The 18,371-nt window shown below is 44.7% G+C and overlaps 1 protein-coding gene across 2 annotated transcripts in view; it reads right to left on the bottom strand.

The window, feature by feature from the left end:
- Nucleotides 1-7: 7 nt before the first annotated feature.
- The window catches only part of ATP2A2 (ATPase sarcoplasmic/endoplasmic reticulum Ca2+ transporting 2), a 69,409-nt gene continuing 51,045 nt past the window's right edge, over nucleotides 8-18,371 (bottom strand). Inside the window, exons 9-21 of one of the 2 annotated variants that reach the window (XR_010729300.1) lie at nucleotides 14,818-14,906; nucleotides 13,788-13,890; nucleotides 12,834-12,965; nucleotides 10,295-10,417; nucleotides 9,978-10,196; nucleotides 8,886-9,221; nucleotides 8,433-8,653; nucleotides 7,814-8,016; nucleotides 5,928-6,013; nucleotides 5,509-5,642; nucleotides 4,788-4,905; nucleotides 3,107-4,700; nucleotides 8-819 (exon numbers count right to left, since the gene is read on the bottom strand). Coding sequence is in view for 1 of the 2 variants with exons in the window: in XM_066260608.1 (XP_066116705.1) it covers nucleotides 806-819; nucleotides 4,580-4,700; nucleotides 4,788-4,905; nucleotides 5,509-5,642; nucleotides 5,928-6,013; nucleotides 7,814-8,016; nucleotides 8,433-8,653; nucleotides 8,886-9,221; nucleotides 9,978-10,196; nucleotides 10,295-10,417; nucleotides 12,834-12,965; nucleotides 13,788-13,890; nucleotides 14,818-14,906 (1,899 nt within the window). In the remaining variant the exon portion in view is untranslated. The remainder of the gene's footprint in view (nucleotides 820-3,106; nucleotides 4,701-4,787; nucleotides 4,906-5,508; nucleotides 5,643-5,927; nucleotides 6,014-7,813; nucleotides 8,017-8,432; nucleotides 8,654-8,885; nucleotides 9,222-9,977; nucleotides 10,197-10,294; nucleotides 10,418-12,833; nucleotides 12,966-13,787; nucleotides 13,891-14,817; nucleotides 14,907-18,371) is intronic. The other variant, XM_066260608.1, reaches the window with a different exon arrangement.

The following is an 18,371-nucleotide window of genomic DNA, read 5'->3' on the forward strand; positions in this document are numbered from 1 at the left end:
CACACTGTGAACTTATCATAGAATAGATTTATTTACCTGAAACCATGTCTGTGCAATGCTTTTGTTACCAGCACAGAAATAAACTGATCTCTATTTACAGTCTAAAGTCAAACATGCGTGTGATAAATTGACATTTAGCATTTTATTAAGATAAATGCATCACAATATTTGTATTGCACCAATATCTGACTACTGCTTCTGATTTCATTAAATAAGTTACATTTAATACAGTGCAAAATAGCTGTTTGCACACTCAAAATAACTGAAGTTATGAACTGGAGGCCTACACTTGAACCATTCAACACCTGTAGTGTTTTCAATAAATTTATAAATAAGCAAAACTGTACAGGGCCAATGAAAAAGTAGCATGTTTCAATGACACCATAGAGAAATCCGGCTACTTACAACCGAAGGCATGCATTACAACTGAGTATTGGATATTGTACATTTATATAAGCTATGACATTTTACACAGAGAAATATGGCGACTTGGCTGATGGCATCTAAGTTCTTGGATAAGGTTTCAGAACCTCATTCTTGCAGCAAAGAAACCAAAATTCTCTGGAGAGGCTTTCTAATCCATTTAGCTAAAATTGTACATTAGTTATTACTTTGATTTAAAAGCTAAAAACCTCATTGGTAATACACGTTTCCTCCACATAACACACAATGAGTTGGGGACTTTTTTCTACTTTTCTCCCCCCCCCCAACATCAATCATGCAGAGGGCTGGTAGATGTGTTGCTAAAAACGCACATGCACGCAACCGAACACCCTTACATTTCTGCAAATGGCTTAGGAAGCGGTTACTCCAGTATTGCTGAAAAGGAAAGAAAGAGGAAATCAGCTTAATGAAATATGGGGAGGAAATGTTAGAACAACTACTTAAAACTAATAGTGACAGATGAAAGGGAAAATTGAGTTTGCTCTTTTAAGTTTACAAGAGCAGCATTTCTGCTTGTCCCTGAGGCACTGCCCACACAGGCTAGGGTAGCATCTAGATACACTAGCTCGGTGACACAGGTCCCTGGTGTCATCTGGCTGCAGAGCAGAGCCCCCTGCCCCTGGCTCAAAGAGAACCCCACCAGGCAGACATTCATCTCAGGTGTGCCAGGAGGGAGATGGCCTGAGAAGGAACAGTTCTTGGTTAGCAGTGCAGGGAGATGAAGCAGAAGTGAGCAGTGTGGCAGTCAGCACAAGCCTCTGGCTCTCCCGTCCTTCCCCAGCCCTGCCCGGCCTGGTCCCAGAGGGCATCAGTGCACTTAAGCTGCTTATCACCATTCCTTTTCAAGACCGAGGCTGGAGCTACTCTCCTCGTTCACGGCAGGGTGGTGGCTCTGATATAATTTGGTGGTTAAATTGAAAAGGCAACAGCTGCCTCGCTCTGCAGACGCAGCAGCTCCGGGCTGCGGGGAGGGGTGCTGGGCAGACACTGAGCTAATGCTTGTGGCCTCCTGTTTCTACGGGATGCCTCCCACAGACACTGAGGGGCCTGAGGCCCAGCTGGAGGGCGGTGTGGACGCAGCCACCCGGACAGAATTTATCACCTGTACTGTATATGCAGAACAGGGGTGCCCCCAGGAAGGGAGGGGGGTAAGACTGCCATCCTCTGGGCAGAGCTGGATCAGAAAGGCTGGGCGGGCATGGGGGGCAGATAGCAGAACACTCGAATGGAGCGGGCTGGAGGCCTCCTGGGAAGTGTGCCAGGCGAGAGCAGCCTGGCAACACTTGCATGGCGAGTCTGGGGAAGAGGCTGCCCTGTGGTCACTGATGACAGCATTAGCAGAGGCCAACAGTGCCCGCCTGCTGGGCTAGGAAGGGACTGGGTGGCTGCCCCTCATTGCAGGACAGGGACCTGAGGTCAGGGGTGTGCCCACAGCAACATGGCTGTTGAGGAGGCACAATGTGGACGTTTTTCAGAGGCGGTGCGGCGGTGGGCCTTCCCCAACCCCCACTGTCTGGGGTGAGGGAAGTGGGTGCCCACATGCCTCTGTGGGCGGCCAGGCTAAGGCTGGAACACCACAGGGCATGGCAGCCCAGGGCCGGCTGGGGCCCCGCAGTCTACTCCGGCAGCTCCCAGCATCCCCCTGCTTTATAAAGGAGGCCGCCTGGAGGATCTGAGGCAGAAGTGGACTATTTGGTTAAATCGGCTTCCGCTGAACAGCACACCACCAAACAAGCTTAGACACCCTATTCTGGTTTGTAGCCAGGATGCATCCTTCAATTTGATCTACTCAGCCCATTTCTTTTTGCCCCTCATGATACTAAAATTGGCAAAACCCTATCCTCCTACATTCTCTACCGAGCAACCAATCTCTCCTTCCTCTGAGCCAGGCCAAGACCCTGAATTCAGTTGGTCTCCACATCCATTTCCACCTCCTTACACTCAGACCTCAACGCCCTGGCCGCAGCGCTCTGTCCCACCTCGTCCCTGTTACCTCTTCCCCAACTGTCAGCACCGACATCATGCGTCCTCTGGCTGGCCTGGTGACTTCCACAAGAACACTCGGGGCCTCTTGGGGAGGAAGCGGCCGCCTCGGCCTCCTTCCCCCTGGCGAACTAAAGGCTGACTGCTGGCCGAGGAGCCATGGCCTGACACCTGTGCTCTAATGTGCCCTGCAGGGAGAGGACTGGTCTCTGCTGCACAGCATGTGACCCAGAAGGTGAAGGAAGGTGACCTACTTAAGGAAGCCATGGAGACGTGAGTTCACTGGTTCATTACTTGCTTTCACTAGCTTTTTGCTTTTTAATGAAGCAAGGTTCTGGGACAAGTCTTTGCAGGAAACAAAGATCAAAAGAACCACAACTTTTTGAGCCTCATCTTAGCACTAGCAAACAAAGGCGCAGCTCCCTTAGCTTGTCAGTCCAACCAAATCAGAATGAGTCTCTCTCCCTGGGCCCTCCCCAGCATCTAGCTCTGCCTCTGTCCTAGGCAGCTAGTTCGTTCAGCTCAGGTGTGCACAGGTAGCACACACTGCACCGGGCTCTCAGGGAAAGTCGGAGCACAGCAGTGCCTGACACGGGCTTATTCATTAGTGTCATCTAACAATCTCACTTGGTGGCAGTCACCTTTAAGCCAAAGCATCTGAATTCCAGGGAATACTCACATTAGTTGACGGATGTTGGAAGGCATTGGAGGAAAACAGCACGGTTAGGACTGTTACATGACTTATGCACTGTTGGTAAGACTGATCTGGAACATGCGCAGACATTTACCACAGTACGATAGTGGTGGTTAGTGCCATGTTCAAATAAAAATAGTTCTATACAGTATGTCCGTTTGGTCATGTGCTATTTACAGATTTTACAAAACACGCACGCGCGCACGCACACACACACACATACACACTTGCCCTTGTGTTCCCTACACCAGGCTGAAACAGGCCAGCAGAAACTTGCATAAAATGTCACAGATGTCAGTGCCTATACATTAAAAAATAAAGTTCCTACAACTACCTAAGCAGCAGAACAGGATCCTTCTTCCCCGTGAGAACAGTAAAACTAAAGGTCCAAGCTAAGAACGTAAGAGAATGTTGAACACATCTAGGATAGTTCAAGCTAAGCCACTTAGGAGTTAAAAACAAGGCAGTTATTTTTCTGTCCATTTAAAATGTTTTATTTTTTTTTTAAACTAGATTGTGAAGTGTCACTGAAATAGGCAATGTTGGCAAAACAATGTCTGTTACAATAAAATACACTAGACATTTAAATAAATAACCTTAAAAACTACGTGAGGGGACACAAACCCAGTCAATTGAATCTGGAACAATGTTTTCTGCACAAGCGAGAACAGGCATACCTCTTGTTAAGACTGATGTAAACAGAACCATCGAAATCCTACAGGAGAAGCAGCCGAGCGGGGCCTGGGGTGGGGTGGGTGTGGGGGTGAACCGAGAGGGGTGAGGGGGTGGCAAACCAAAAAATACTGACTGAGGTAGCAGTACTCTGCCCAGTGCAGAAAAATTGGCTTATGAATAAAAATTAGACTGTGATCTCAGATTAAATCCGGATGATCATGCAAAAGACAATACATGCTATTTCGTTTTAGAAAACCACACACATTCATTTCCTAAAATCTGCTGCCAATTAATTTGCTGACAATGTCTGCTGGCTCAACGTTTTTTTTGTTTTTTTTTTTTACAAGGATGAGTATTAAACAGAACACTGTACATGCTTTTTCATCTACAAAAAAATATTTGCATAAAATAGTGTTAGTTCTCTGTACATGTCAATGGACACTTTAATTATGTGTATAAAAAAGGAAAATCTTGCCCCACTGGAGTCAGAAAAAGCAAAACAAAATCTAAGAGTATGAAATCTCCTTCACCAGCCAGTATGTTCATGTGAAAATTCAGCAGAAATAGACAGTTGCTTTAAACAATAAAAAATTAATTGATTAAGTTAAACATCTTCTTTATGTAAAACTGTCAGTCAAGACCAGAACATATCAGTAAAGTTAGTGTCTGTGCTATACACCCAGATCACCAGGGGCATTATGAGAAGCACAAACGGCCAGGAAATCCCATCGGTGCATGCCGAGAACGAGCAGCTTTTGGTGGCAGGCTGCATACACTCTTTACCAGGTTCCAGGTAGTTGCGGGCCACAAACTTGAGAGTCTCGTCCATTAGAATCACAGGCAAGGAGATTTTCAGCACCATCAGCCACTGGGTCAGGTTCAGCGGTGTGATCTGGAAGATCAGCTAAGACACAGAGAGGCCTCGTCAAGTTCCCAGACTTGGAGAGGCAGCTGGGCCCCAGCCCCCAGCCCCGGTCCCCCCACCACTTACTGGCAAGGGCTCCACGTAGAGGATTAGGAAGTGGAGCGACATGGACAGGCAGATGGAGCCCACGAGCCAGATATTCTCCCATGGGGGCATCCTCAGCAGGGACTGGTTTTCAGACAAGCTGCAGAAGGAGAGAGAGGTACATGAACCAGGCCCAACAAAAAGGTGTGTCACAAGCGACAGATTGTTCAGAACTACTCTTCAATAGTGGCAGCTAACTTGGCACTACCCACTGACCTAATTCTATTGACTAAAGTTTTTATGTGGCAAAGTTAAGGAAGAATGCATGTTCAGATGTAGGACAAATTTCCCATTTTAAATCTAGGCTTCACCACAGCAGATTCCATTTCACTGGGTTCAAAGCTGCTCAACTGCCCTTGACAATCAAGTTATTTATAAAATTTCCATTTCTGTCACTGGCCTAATTGGATAATGCTATTTGTTGCAACGCTAAAGGGAAAAACCTCCTTCCTTCCCTGTGGGCACTGGCCTACAGGGGTAGTGAAGGCCCTCTTTTTGTCCTCCACTGTCCCTAAGGAACACGTGGCTAAATCCTCCTCCTGCTTCCTGGAGATGATGGCGCTTATGCTTTAGAAGCCTGTGCTGCTTGTTTTCCTTTCTTTTTGGGAAGGAAGAGCTTTCCTGTGACCCTCGATCACCCATGACACACACAGTCCATAGCTGTCAGAGCTTTTGCCCCAGCTTGCTGAGAGGACTCACTGACCTGTTGAGGGCGTTACACATCTCTATGGTTACTAGAACAGAGAGTGCCATTGTCATTGGGTACGGGGATTCAAAGATTGCGCAATCCACTCCTTCAAAGTCCGGGTTGTCCTCTTTACACTGTAGGAAATGACTCTGCAACAGAAACCCCGTCATGTTCCTCATCAGCCAAATATGTTTCCAAAGTACACACACCAATTGCACACTAAGCTCAGGCTGCACACACTCTTTACCACACAAGATGTCACCCCATTTTCAGAGAAGCCGGGGCCTTCAGAATATTCTTTGCTGCAATTGCAGATTGTTTAAGCTTTAAGATTACCTGATAGGCACCCAAACCACAGAAAGCTCAAGGACAACCTTGTCTGTGAGGGCTTAAAACACTGCATCAAAGGCACAGAAAGGAAGGTGGCTACATACCAGCTGGTAGAAGGACACTCTTGGACCGCCATCAGCAGCAATGAACCACCACGCGGCAGCACCCACAGTAGCAGCGCCAACATAACCTGGGAACAAACATCATAACAGTGACATGTGGCGGGGCTTGCAGCCTACAGCCATCGCTCCAGCTGTTGCCCTGCAGGTCTTTCCCCAGGACAGATGGAAGACAAGGTGTGCCAGTGGTAACTGAGCCAGGCCTGTGCAAAACCAGCTGGACAGGGGTTTCTGTAAGGGAGGCCTGTGGTACAGAAGAACCAAGCAACCTGAGCTCCAGAATTTGTGATGAATTGGTCCTCCTGGATTGGTAGGAACTTGATACCCTAGCCAGCCCTTCTCTATCTGCCAGTACATATTAGGGCTGCAAGTATGTGTCCTCCACATAAGGCCTCGCCGTGTTGGCAGGGCCAGATCACACCATAACTTTTAGGCATACTGATGCTATCAGGTGTACACTAATTTATCTGTTCCATCAAAGGCCTGGCTGAACCTTTATATGGAAAGGCTGTTAGAGCAGTTGGTGCAGAATACTGAGCAATATGGGAATGCCTGAATGACACCCTCCCCCATTACTTTCGAACTCAGCAAGTTTATTACAAAGAAGCAACAAGGGGTAATGGAGATCATGGGACTTGAGAATGAAGAACGTTCCACTGGGGTAGAATCCACCCAAAGATTCAAGAACACACCCTTTCAACCAGCCATTATAATGGGACAGGCCAGGGATAAGGTGCTGTGTGTGTACTGACATGGAAATTACCCAAAAAAGAGGAAGAAATACAAAAACAAAGTTCAGCACACAAGGCTGTACAGCATGCCATCACTTGCAAAATAAATACAAAAAACTTGGCCCTGGCCGGTTGGCTCAGTGGTAGAGCGTCGGCCTGGCGTGCGGGGGACCCGGGTTCGATTCCCAGCCAGGGCACATAGGAGAAGCGCCCATTTGCTTCTCCACCCCCCCCTCCTTCCTCTCTGTCTCTCTCTTCCCCTCCCGCAGCCAAGGCTCCATTGGAGCAAAGATGGCCCGGGCGCTGGAGATGGCTCCTTGGCCTCTGCCCCAGGCGCTAGAGTGGCTCTGGTCGCCGCAGAGTGACGCCCCAGAGGGGCAGAGCATCGCCCCCTGGTGGGCAGAGCGTCGCCCCTGGTGGGCGTGCCGGGTGGATCCCGGTTGGGCGCATGCGGGAGTCTGACTGTCTCTTCCCGTTTCCAGCTTCAGAAAAAAACAAAAACAAAACAAAACAAAACAAAAAAACTCCTTTGTCAGGGCACCTCTGGAAGGGCACACAAAAAACTGTTAACGTGGGAGAGGAACTGATGGGCTGAGAGCCTGCCACTTTGACGCCAGGGTGTGATTTTTGAATTCTGAGTTCCCTCCCTTTCTGTGGAACCCCAGGGAAGTTAACCTCTTTGGGGCTCCCTTTCCTACCCTAATAAATGGGAAGAAAACCAGCATCCAGATCAGGAGGACGAGGTCTATATAGGTGTCACCTGTGAAGAGTCGGCCCCCGTGGCTGGCTCCACCCATTTACTGACCATGCTGATGAGAGGCCAGGTCCCTTTTCTTGCTTAAGGAGGACAAGGAACTTCGTTTTTATATCTTGGTGACAGAAGGCCTAATTAGTCCCGGGACCCCTTTGCCCAGAGATCTGAAAATCTCATTTACAAAGATTCAAGGGAAGATGAGGATGTTAAAACAGGGACTAATGTTACTGTAAATTGGGTTTACAGTTAATTAAACTGAAAGAGGGCAGCCTCCATTTTTTGCTAACCTAATATGGGGACAGAGGAAAATTTGCTTTTAAGAATGATTTTACAGAATTTTGGCTAACATTTTGTTTATAAAGCAACAATATAAAAAAACTACTCACAGCCAATAGCCAGGTAACGGAAAAAGAGCCACCCACTGATCAGTGGTTCCTTTGGGTTCCGGGGTGGTTTATTCATGATATCCAGGTCAGGAGGATTGAACCCCAATGCGGTAGCAGGCAGGCCATCTGTCACCAGATTGACCCAAAGAAGCTGGACAGGAATTAAAGCCTCAGGAAATCCAAGGGCTGCTGTCAGGAAAATACTGTTGCCATCCAAGGAAAGAAGAGAAAGACCCTATATTATTTTTGGCCACTATTCAAATAGCATTACTATGTCCTCCTCCTGCATTAAAAAAAAAAAAAGGGTGCAGCAACAACGGATTCTTGAAATAACTTCGCAATCCTAAAACATTTAATAATACCCAATACCCAATTTCAAATTGCAGTTAACCTTTAGAAGACCAGAAATTTTTGTTAGTATGTATAGTTAAGCTCATCTCTGTGTTAAAGGCAGCCACACAGAGCCCTCTTCCCTCACGAGGGCTTCGTCCTACCCAGTCCTCCTGCCCGCCTTGTGCGCGGAGACCAGAGCCGCTGCCATTGGGAACAGATCTGGGAAACTGGTTAGCACAAGCCGAATTCAGATAAAGGAATACAGTGACTTGTTACAGGGACTCACCAGACAACTTCCCCCACGTTTGAGGAGATGAGGTAGCGGATGAACTGCTTCATGTTGTTGTATATTGCCCGCCCCTCCTCCACGGCAGCCACAATGGTGGAGAAATTGTCGTCAGCCAAGACCATCTCGGAGGCAGTTTTGGCCACCGCAGTGCCAGAGCCCATGGCAATGCCAATCTCAGCTTTCTTCAGGGCTGGAGCATCATTCACACCATCCCCAGTCTGAAAGGGACAGGCATCACTAAGTATTTCCTCTGGGACCGATTCAGAGGGCATTTCTAGGTCTTAAACTACTCTAGAATCTTCCATGCATGCAACACACACTATGCCAACTATAAGTCAGCAGAATCTTTGAGAAACAGCTCAGATCACAACAAAACCAAAAAATTCCAAATCTGAGAGCTATTACTAAAAATTTAATGGTCAAAATTTGTGCACATCCAAAGATACTCACCATAGCTGTAATCTCATCAAACGACTGAAGAAATTCTACAATTTTAGACTTGTGGGAAGGTTCAACTCGAGCAAAACAGCGGGCGTTCAAGCAGGCATCTCTCTGGACCGAAGGACTGAGCTCGTCGAACTCTCGGCCTGTGAAAGCCTTTGCCGCCACGTCCTCGTCCTGACTGAAGATGCCAATGCGGCGACAGATGGCCACAGCAGTGCCCTTGTTGTCCCCTGTGATCATGATGACCCGGATGCCCGCTTGCCGGCACAGCTTCACAGAGGAGGCCACTTCAATTCTCGGAGGGTCCAGCATGCCCACGACGCCGACGAAAGTCAAATTGGTCTATAGCAAAAGAATCACCTTATCTCAAAATAGCAAGTTGTGGTTTTTCTCCTAGTGTGAAACAGGGCTAGTTATACACTAAGAGCAAACATTTCTGCATTTTCTTATGCTAAATTCTGTAACTTTGACTCTTATCTAAGATTAACATTCACACTTCAGATATAAATCCAATGAAGAATAGTATTCCAATTAATAGGATTAGAAACATTGCTACATTCTTATCAAATCATTCTTTAACTTCCGTGACGATAATATCCTGAAATGAGGGAAAAAACATTCTGAGGAATAAGAACATTTTGATATTGGCCATGTTAGTGGCCCTCTGTACCCAAAAGCTTGTTCCTCGTTGCCTTCAATGCTTCAGGAAGTATCAGAACTGGTAGGAGAGAATTTTGCTATGAGCAGAAAAAGTAGGTGTATCTCAACCTGGACACTATGACCTTCAATAACTAATAAGTGGTTTATTATTGTAAATGCTTTTAAAATACTATATCTTATGAGAATTGCAAAATAGGTTTTACAAGTTTGTTTAGCTCGTCTTGGTAATTCTACTTTGAAAATAACAGATTTGTATTGTTAGCTACATATGTTTGACATAGCAACCTAACTTACAACTGGGATGCATCTAGCCACCAGAAAAAAACCACACCTCTTTCTTGGCAGAAGCAAGACTCATTTGACCTTTTACTGAAGGAGTGCTGTTTGAACACAATGAGTGTGCAGTGTGGGGGTGAAAAAAGCCTTTCATTAGCTAACCTCATATTTAATAAAGTTGGCAGAGTCCTCAAGGTTCATTTCCTCCCTCTTCAGTGGGTTGTCATGAGTGGCCAGAGCCAGGCATCGCAGTGTGTCGCTGCCACTACCCCATTCCCGGATGACGGATGTGATCTTCTGTTTGACTCCAGGGGTCATAGGGACTTTAGTACTTCCGACTCGAATGTGGGTACACCTGTCAATGACACCTTCAGGAGCACCCTGGAAATATTACAGATTTACGTCAACAATTTTATTTACTGGCTCATCAGGATCTTAATCCTGGCAAGAACATCTCAATAGCAATCTGCTGTACTTGCCTTCACAAACATTTTGCTCATTGATGTCCGGCTTGGCTTGTTTGGTGTACAATAAACGGACATTGATTTTCTATCACGTGAAAATTCTAGAGTAAATTCTTTTTTCATCAACTGTTTAATGACCTATGAAAAGAACATATATGGATTACTACTGGATGACAATTTCTATAAATTTTCACCTGTTCAACAAATATTCACTCAGTAGCTGTTATGTGACAGGCACTGGGGATACAGCAACAGACAAGCAAAACATATAGTCCTGCCCTTACTTGTGGTCATTACAGTCAACGCGCCACTTTGAAGTTCCATGATGCTACTTGGTTCCCTTCACTGAGTAGTTAGTTACAGGTCTGGAACCAAACAATTCTAAACATCAGTCTACATGAATGAAACTGTCTTCAAACTGAGGGAGTTAGTCACACCAACCAACGACAGATCTGGCAGATATGTGGCTCTACACCCTCCACCACACTGTTTCACCTATGAATGTTAAGCTATGCCCCGCTTCATTGTGGGTAATTCTACTTGAACACAACACATTACAGTTTTACTATATTACTAGACTTCATTTGAGAATGTCGAGAATCTTTATATCTCTATTATAAAGTTTTATAACATGCTTTTGTTTGTGGCTTTTCTTGTAACATCCACGTCAGGTCATTTGGTATCTCTGGCCTAGAAGGGTTTTCCTTTTTCTTACAGTCTGTGTAAAACTGGTATTTCTTTCTTAAGTGTTTGGCAGAATTTGGGCTGGAAGATTTTTGTGGGGGTAGATTTGAATTACATTCAATTCAACAGATTCAGGATTGTTCCATTCATCTTGTGTCAGTTTAGAAAGTTGTGTTACTGAAGAGATTTGTAAATTCTACAGTGTCAAATTTATCTATATACAATTGTTCATAATAGATTCCCATATAAAACTGTTCATAATAGGTATAATTTGCTGGTTTTCTGCTTTCTTTAGATAGAAGCCTATTATCACTGATTTTTAACCTTCTTTTCTAGTATGTACATTTAAAGCCACACATGTCCCTGGAAACTGTTTTGGCTGCATCCTCTAATTTTCATGTGGTGTGTTCTCAATATTGTTTAGCTCAAAATATTTTCTAATTTCCACTATGGTTTCTTCTTTTACCCATCGGTTATTTAAGAGTGTTGTTTAGCTAAAAGATATCTGGGGAATTGTCCCTGGCTGGATAGCTCAGTTGGTTAGAGAACTGTCCCGTTACGCAAAGGTTGTACCTGGTCAAGGCACACACAGGAACAGATCAATGTTTCTTGCTCTCTCCCTGAAATCAAGAAGTAAAAAATATATATGGGGAATTTACTTATCTTTTTATACTGACTTCTGGTAGAATTTTATTATGGTCAGCAACTGCATAATTTAAGTCTTTTTTTTTTTTTGTATTTTTTTTGAAGCTAGAAACGGGGAGAGACAGTCAGACAGAATCCCGCATGCGCCCGACTGGATCCACCCGGCACGCCCACCAGGGGGCGACGCTCTGCCCCTCCGGGGCATCGCTCTGCCGCAACCAGAGCCACTCTAGCGCCTGGGGCAGAGGCCAGGGAGCCATCCCCAGCGCCTGAGCCATCTTTGCTCCAATGGAGCCTCGGCTGCGGGAGGGGAAGAGAGAGACAGAGAGGAAGGAGAGGGGGAGGGGTGGAGAAGCAGATGGGTGCTTCTCCTGTGTGCCCTGGCCGGGAATCGAACCCGGGACTTCCGCACGCCAGGCCAACGCTCTACCACTGAGCCAACCGGCCAGGGCATAATTTAAGTCTTGCTTCATGATCCAGCTACATGGTTTAGTCTGGTGAATGTTCCTTATGCATTTGAAGTGCACATTACAAATAGCATAATAGAAATAAGGATTAGGTGAGTTATATTTAGTTTTGTTCAAATCTTCCATATCTTTACTGATTTTTTAATCTGCTTATTCTATTGGTTATTGAGAGGTGTATTAAAATTTTCAACTCTGTGCATTTGTCTATTTTTCCTTTTATTTTTGTCAGATTTTAACTTCATGTATTTTTAATTCAATTTATTGGCTGATAGTATTAATAAAATTATATGGGCTGCAGGTGTACAATTCTAGGATACCTCATCTGTATGCACCATGTACTTTAAAATGTGCTATTAGAAACAGGGTGCTTAAGAGGAAAATAAAGAAAGCTTATTTTTCCCTTGTGACGAGGACGCAGTACATGGAAAACTGACAATGCAGGAGAGGGATGCAGAGGCTGACTGCACAAGGGGCTGCAGCTTCTGCTAGGAGCAAGGACAGTCTGTCCACAGCACCACTAGGAAAGGAAGACGTTATGGACATACATAGATGGTTGCATGTAGAAATTATCTATTGACTCCTTTTATTTTCTTCAGATAGACAGCCAGACCATTTTACCCAAGAGTAAATATGGGGAAGGATACACTGCAAGTTTGAGGAGACAAGGTAGAGAAATTAGTTGTCTAAAGTAGTACAAGAGTAAGTATGTGGTATGAGTGATGGGCAGCATGATCAACAGACACAGTTCCAATACTGACCGAGTTGCAGGCATTCGCTCGTTCTATTTTAGAAAGACCCTTCAGTTCGGTATCAAATACATTCATCTTCTCTACCAGGCAAGTGAGAGCAGTCTCGGTAGCTTCTCCAACTTTCTCATACACACCCTTTGCCTGTGTTGATAAAGACACAGAACATACAAAAAGGGCACAGTGGCAAACGAGTCCATTTGTCTTTAGCTAAGACGTTTCCGTAGGAGAAACAATCCTCCATTACATCACCCTTTTATGGGCCAGTTTTATCCAACCCTGGAGCGCATGATCCAGGTAATTAAAATACACTGAAAGCACAGGTGTATATCTTATTGTAATAATTAGGTTTTTCATTTCCCTTAATTATAAGCCACTAACCACAGTACTAATTCATATAAAGTTTTCCAACAGTATTTACAATTCCATGCCATTACGTATCTACAGAGTTTACAATTCTGTTTCTGATGGAGACCGGCCTGCCTTTTAGACCAAAGGATCTCACTATTTATAACTGAAAAGAAAGAAAAAAAGGGTTTTTGTTGGTTAAATTTTACATTATTTTATCACCAATGTCATGAAAACAACCCTCTAAGCCTCAGCTTGTCCTCAAGGATAAAACACCCATCTTAAAAAGCAAGCCCAATACCTTATACTCTCAGGAGAACATTTTTTATCCTGGGTTTTATTCATGTATAGTACCAAACTATAAACAAACTGAGAACATCCTGTACCCTGAAACTCTTAGGTAAGTCAATGCTCAGTCGCAGAGGACATACGAAAGGTCCTCAGCTTTCTTTGGCTCAGTCATGTTGACTCTGATAGAGATAGGCTCTTGAATGGAAAGGGGAAATAAAATCAGGAACGCTTACTTTTAAAAGGGAGGAAGGAAGGCTGGATTTTCATCCACCCACCCCACCCTTGACTAGGAACAGTCAGGCCTCTTTTCTCAGTTCTGAGGTTTACCTCATTGTAATCCAAAGCAGAGTCATTACAAAGAGCGCAGATTGTTGCGAGTTCTACAAGACCATCGTACTGATGACATTTCACTGGTTTATCATCTTTAAACCTGTCAGAAGGAAAAACAGAGCAAAGCGTGGGTGTCTTTATTGACTTTTATGTAATTATTTAATAATATAAATGGAATTTTGTGGACAACAGACTGGCAAGTATTCAAAAGAATGAGCAATGGCTCTTAGAGAGCTGATGCTGGCAAAACCATAATGTGTCTCTGATACCAGGAATCAACTGGTAAAGGTCAGAAATCCTGAGTTTATGAAATTCCTCCACCACTGGTATAAATAATAAAAAGAAACCCCACTTAAATACTTAGGCTTCAAATGGGAACTCACTGAGATGAAAAAGATCACTGGCTTGTAACTTGTGTTTTCTCATTACAAGTGTACAAAAATCTACTACTCTAAAAACTGATGCCATAAGCCAGTGGTCCCCAACCCCCAGAAAGAATAAATAATTTACATTATTTCCGTTTTATTTATATTTAAGTCTGAACCATGTTTTATTTTTATTTATTTATTTATTTATTTTTATTCATTTTAGAGAGGAGAGAGAGAAAGACAGGGGGGAGGAGCTGGAAGCATCAACTCCCATATGTGCCTTGACCAGGCAAGCCCAGGGTTTCGAACCGGCGACCTCAGCATTTCCAGGTCGACGCTTTATCCACTGTGCCACCACAGGTCAGGCTGAACCATGTTTTATTTTTTAAAAATGACCAGATTCCTTCTGTTACATTCATCTAAGACTCACTCTTGACGCTTGTCTCGGTCACGTGATACATTTATCCATCCCACCCTAAAGGCCAGTCCGTGAAAATATTTTCTGACATTAAACCGGTCCGTGGCCCAAAAAAGGTTGGGGACAACTGCCATAAGCTACGTTCAGAAAGCGGTTTAAACTGTTTTAGACACATTGCAAGGCTATACAAACACCAGACTGGTACCATGGGTCCTTTAAATGATACAGAAGGTATACTCACACTTCTCCAACAGGTGCATATGTTGATCCAGTTATGGTAAATTCATTCAGGGAACAAGTATCACCATCAACTTTGTCCAGAATAAACATCTATAGGGAAATAAAATGCATTATTTATTTATTTATTTATTTATTTGAATTTTTCTGAAGTTGGAAATGGGGAGGCAGTCAGTCAGACTCCCGCATGCGCCCGACTGGGATCCACCCGGCACACCCACCAGGGGGCGATGCTCTGCCCATCTGGGGCGTTGCTCTGTTGCAACCAGAGCCATTCTAGCGCCTTGAGGCAGAGGCAATGGAGCCATCCTCAGCGCCTGGGCCAACTTTTGCTCCAATGGAGCCCTGGCTGCGGGAGGGGAAGAGAGAGACAGAGAAGAAGGAGAGGGGGAGGGGCGGAGAAGCAGATAGGTGTTTCTCCTGTGTGCCCTGGCCGGGAATCGAACCTGGGACTCCTGCACGCCAGGCCGACACTCTACCACTGAGCCAACTGGCCAGGGCTTGCATTAATTATTTAAAAGGCACAAAAAATATGCTAGGAATAAACAATCTTGGTTAAGACAAAAAATCTTATTTGAGAAAACATTTAAATGAAACATTAATTGAAGCCCAGCATCAGAAATATTGTCCTTTATTCCAACTAAAGAACATTTAAAATTGCCTCCCTCATCCACCTAACAATCTGAGAAACAGTCATCATTGAGGTGCTGAATAAATAATAAACAGCAGTGGCACCAAAGGCACAGAAGATAACCCACATGAAACCTGAGTTATGAGAACTATGGGTCCTCAGTACTCTTGAAGCCTCAGAATTCTAACTTTCAAATGGCTGGCTAAGGTGGTATTAGGTAGTAATGCCTTAGAGCTAAGAGTAAAAGCTTGCAAAGAATAAAATCACATTTCAGAGCTCCAACAGCATTCCCAAAGTAAACTGGCTTCTCTGCTTCTTTCCATTTATTTTTATTGTGGCAACAGCTCATTTTCTATGAAGCCGCATAACTACATGTATACAGTTAAGAGCCTAAAGAGTAGTGAACTGATGCTACCAAGACCATACAGACAGAAGTAAACTTAGGAAAGAATTCTTAATTTTAGGTTTAATTAATTTATTTATTTGCGACAGAAACAGACAGGGAGGGAGAGAGATGAGAAGCATCAACTTGTAGTTGCAGCACTTTAGTTGTTCACTGATTGCTTCTCATACGTGCCTGACCAGGAGGCTCCATTCGAGCCAGTCATCCCTTGCTCAAACCAGCAACCTTGGCCTTTAAGCCAATAACCTTTGGCCTCAAGCCTGTGACCACGAGGTCATGTCTATGATCCCACACTCAAGCTGATGAGACCGTAGCTCAAGCCAGCAACCTCGACATTTTGAACCTGGCTCCCTCAGCGTCCCAGGTTGATGCTCTCCTGGTCAGGTTAAAAGATGAGGTTTTTCTTTTAAATAATTTTTATTTATTGATTTTAGAGAGAAAGGAAGAGAGAGAGAAAGAGAGATAGGGACACTGGCCTGCTTCTGTATGTGCCCCAACCAGAAATTGAACCATCAACCCTGCACAACACTCCAACCAACTGAGCTATCCATCCAGAGCAAAGATGAGATGTTTAAAATTTTGATTTCTAATTATAATTCAGAAGCCCAGTTTGGATGATTAATATTTGTATTTTCATTGAAAACTGAAACTAAAACTTTTTTTTTTTTTTTTTTACAGTGACAGAGAGTGAATCAGAGAGAGGGATAGACAGGGACAGACAGGAACGGAGAGAGATGAGAAGCATCAATCATTAGTTTTTCATTGCGCGTTGCAACACCTTAGTTGTTCATTGATTGCTTTCTCATACATGCCTTGACCGCGGGCCTTCAGCAGACCGAGTAATCTCTTATTGGAGCCAGCGACCTTGGGGTCAAGCTGGTGAGCTTTTGCCCAAACCAGATGAGCCTGTCCTCAAGCTAGAGACCTCGGGGTCTCGAACCTGGGTCCTCTGCATCCCAGTCCAACACTCTATCCACTGCGCCACCGCCTGGTCAGGCTGAAACTAAAACGTTTTTAATAATTAAACAGCCTGACCAAGTGGTGGCGCAGTGGATAGAGCATTGGACTGGGATGTGGAGGACCCAGGTTTGAGACCCTGAGGTTGCCAGCTTGAGCCCAAGGTTGCTGGCTCGAGCAAGGAGTCACTCAGTCTGCTGTAGCCCTCCAGTCAAGGCACATATGAGAAAGCAATCAATGAACAACTACGGTGCTGCAACGAGGAACTGATGTTTCTCATTTCTCTCCCTTCCTGTCTGTCCCTCTCTCTGACTCTCTCTGTCTCTGCCACAAAATATAACAAAAAAACAAAACAAAATAAAAAATAATTAAACAAAAGCCTGACCAGGCGGTGGCGCAATGGATAGAGCATTGGACTGGGAGGCGGAGGACCCAGGTTTGAGACCCTGAGGTCGCCAGCTTGAGCGCGGGCTCATCTGGTTTGAGCAAAGCTCACTAGCTTGGACCCAAGGTTGCTGGCTCGAGCAAGGGGTTACTCAGTCTGCTGAAGGCCCACGGTCAAGGTACATATGAGAAAGTAATCAATAAACTAAGGCAGGGGTCCCCAAACTGCGGCCCTTTATCCGGCCCCCGCTGCACTTCCGGAAGGGGCACCTCTTTCATTGGTGGTCAGTGAGAGGAGCATAGTTCCCATTGAAATACTGGTCAGTTTGTTGATTTAAATTTACTTGTTCTTTATTTTAAATATTGTATTTGTTCCCGTTTTGTTTTTTTACTTTAAAATAAGATATGTGCAGTGTGCACAGGAATTTGTTCAGTTTTTTTTTATACTCCGGCCCTCCAACGGTCTGAGGGACAGTGAACTGGCCCCCTGTGTAAAAAGTTTGGGGACCCCTGAACTAAGGTGTCGCAACGAAAAAAACTGATGACTGACTGATGCTTCTCATCTCTCCATTCCTGTCTATCTGTGTCTATCTGTCCCTCTCTCTGACTCTGTCTCTGTAAAAAAAAAAAAAAAGGCAGTAATATCTTCAACTATACTTTGGCTCATATGCCAAAATATTTCTGAAATATGAGCAAGAATATAACCATTTTTCAATAAGATTTTTTTTTGAGATTTTATTTATTGATTTCATGTGGGGTGGGGGAGATGAAAAGTAGATGCATCACTCTAGCTGTTCATTGGCTGCTTCTCGTATGAGCCTTGACCAGGTAAGTGCAGGGTTTCAAACCAGAAACTTCAGCGTTCTAGGTCGGCGCTCTCTGCATGGCACCACCACAAGCCAGGCTCAATAAGGAATTTTAAACTCAAGCAAAAGAGAACCATGTCATTCATGCTCCTAAAACATCTTTCCAGAGCACTCCAACTCATTTTCAGTAAGAATCAATTCATCCATATTTTATTTACTTATTTATTTGTGTTTTTCTGAAGTGAGAAGCTGGGAGGCAGAGAGACAGACTCCCGCATGTGCCCGACCACCCGGCACGCCCACCAGGGGGCGATGCTCTGCCCATCCGGGGCGTCGCTCTGTCACAACCAGAGCCACTCTAGCGCCTGGGGCAGAGG

Source organism: Saccopteryx bilineata, chromosome 2 (genome assembly GCF_036850765.1).
Source record: "Saccopteryx bilineata isolate mSacBil1 chromosome 2, mSacBil1_pri_phased_curated, whole genome shotgun sequence".
Lineage (NCBI taxonomy): Eukaryota > Metazoa > Chordata > Mammalia > Chiroptera > Emballonuridae > Saccopteryx > Saccopteryx bilineata.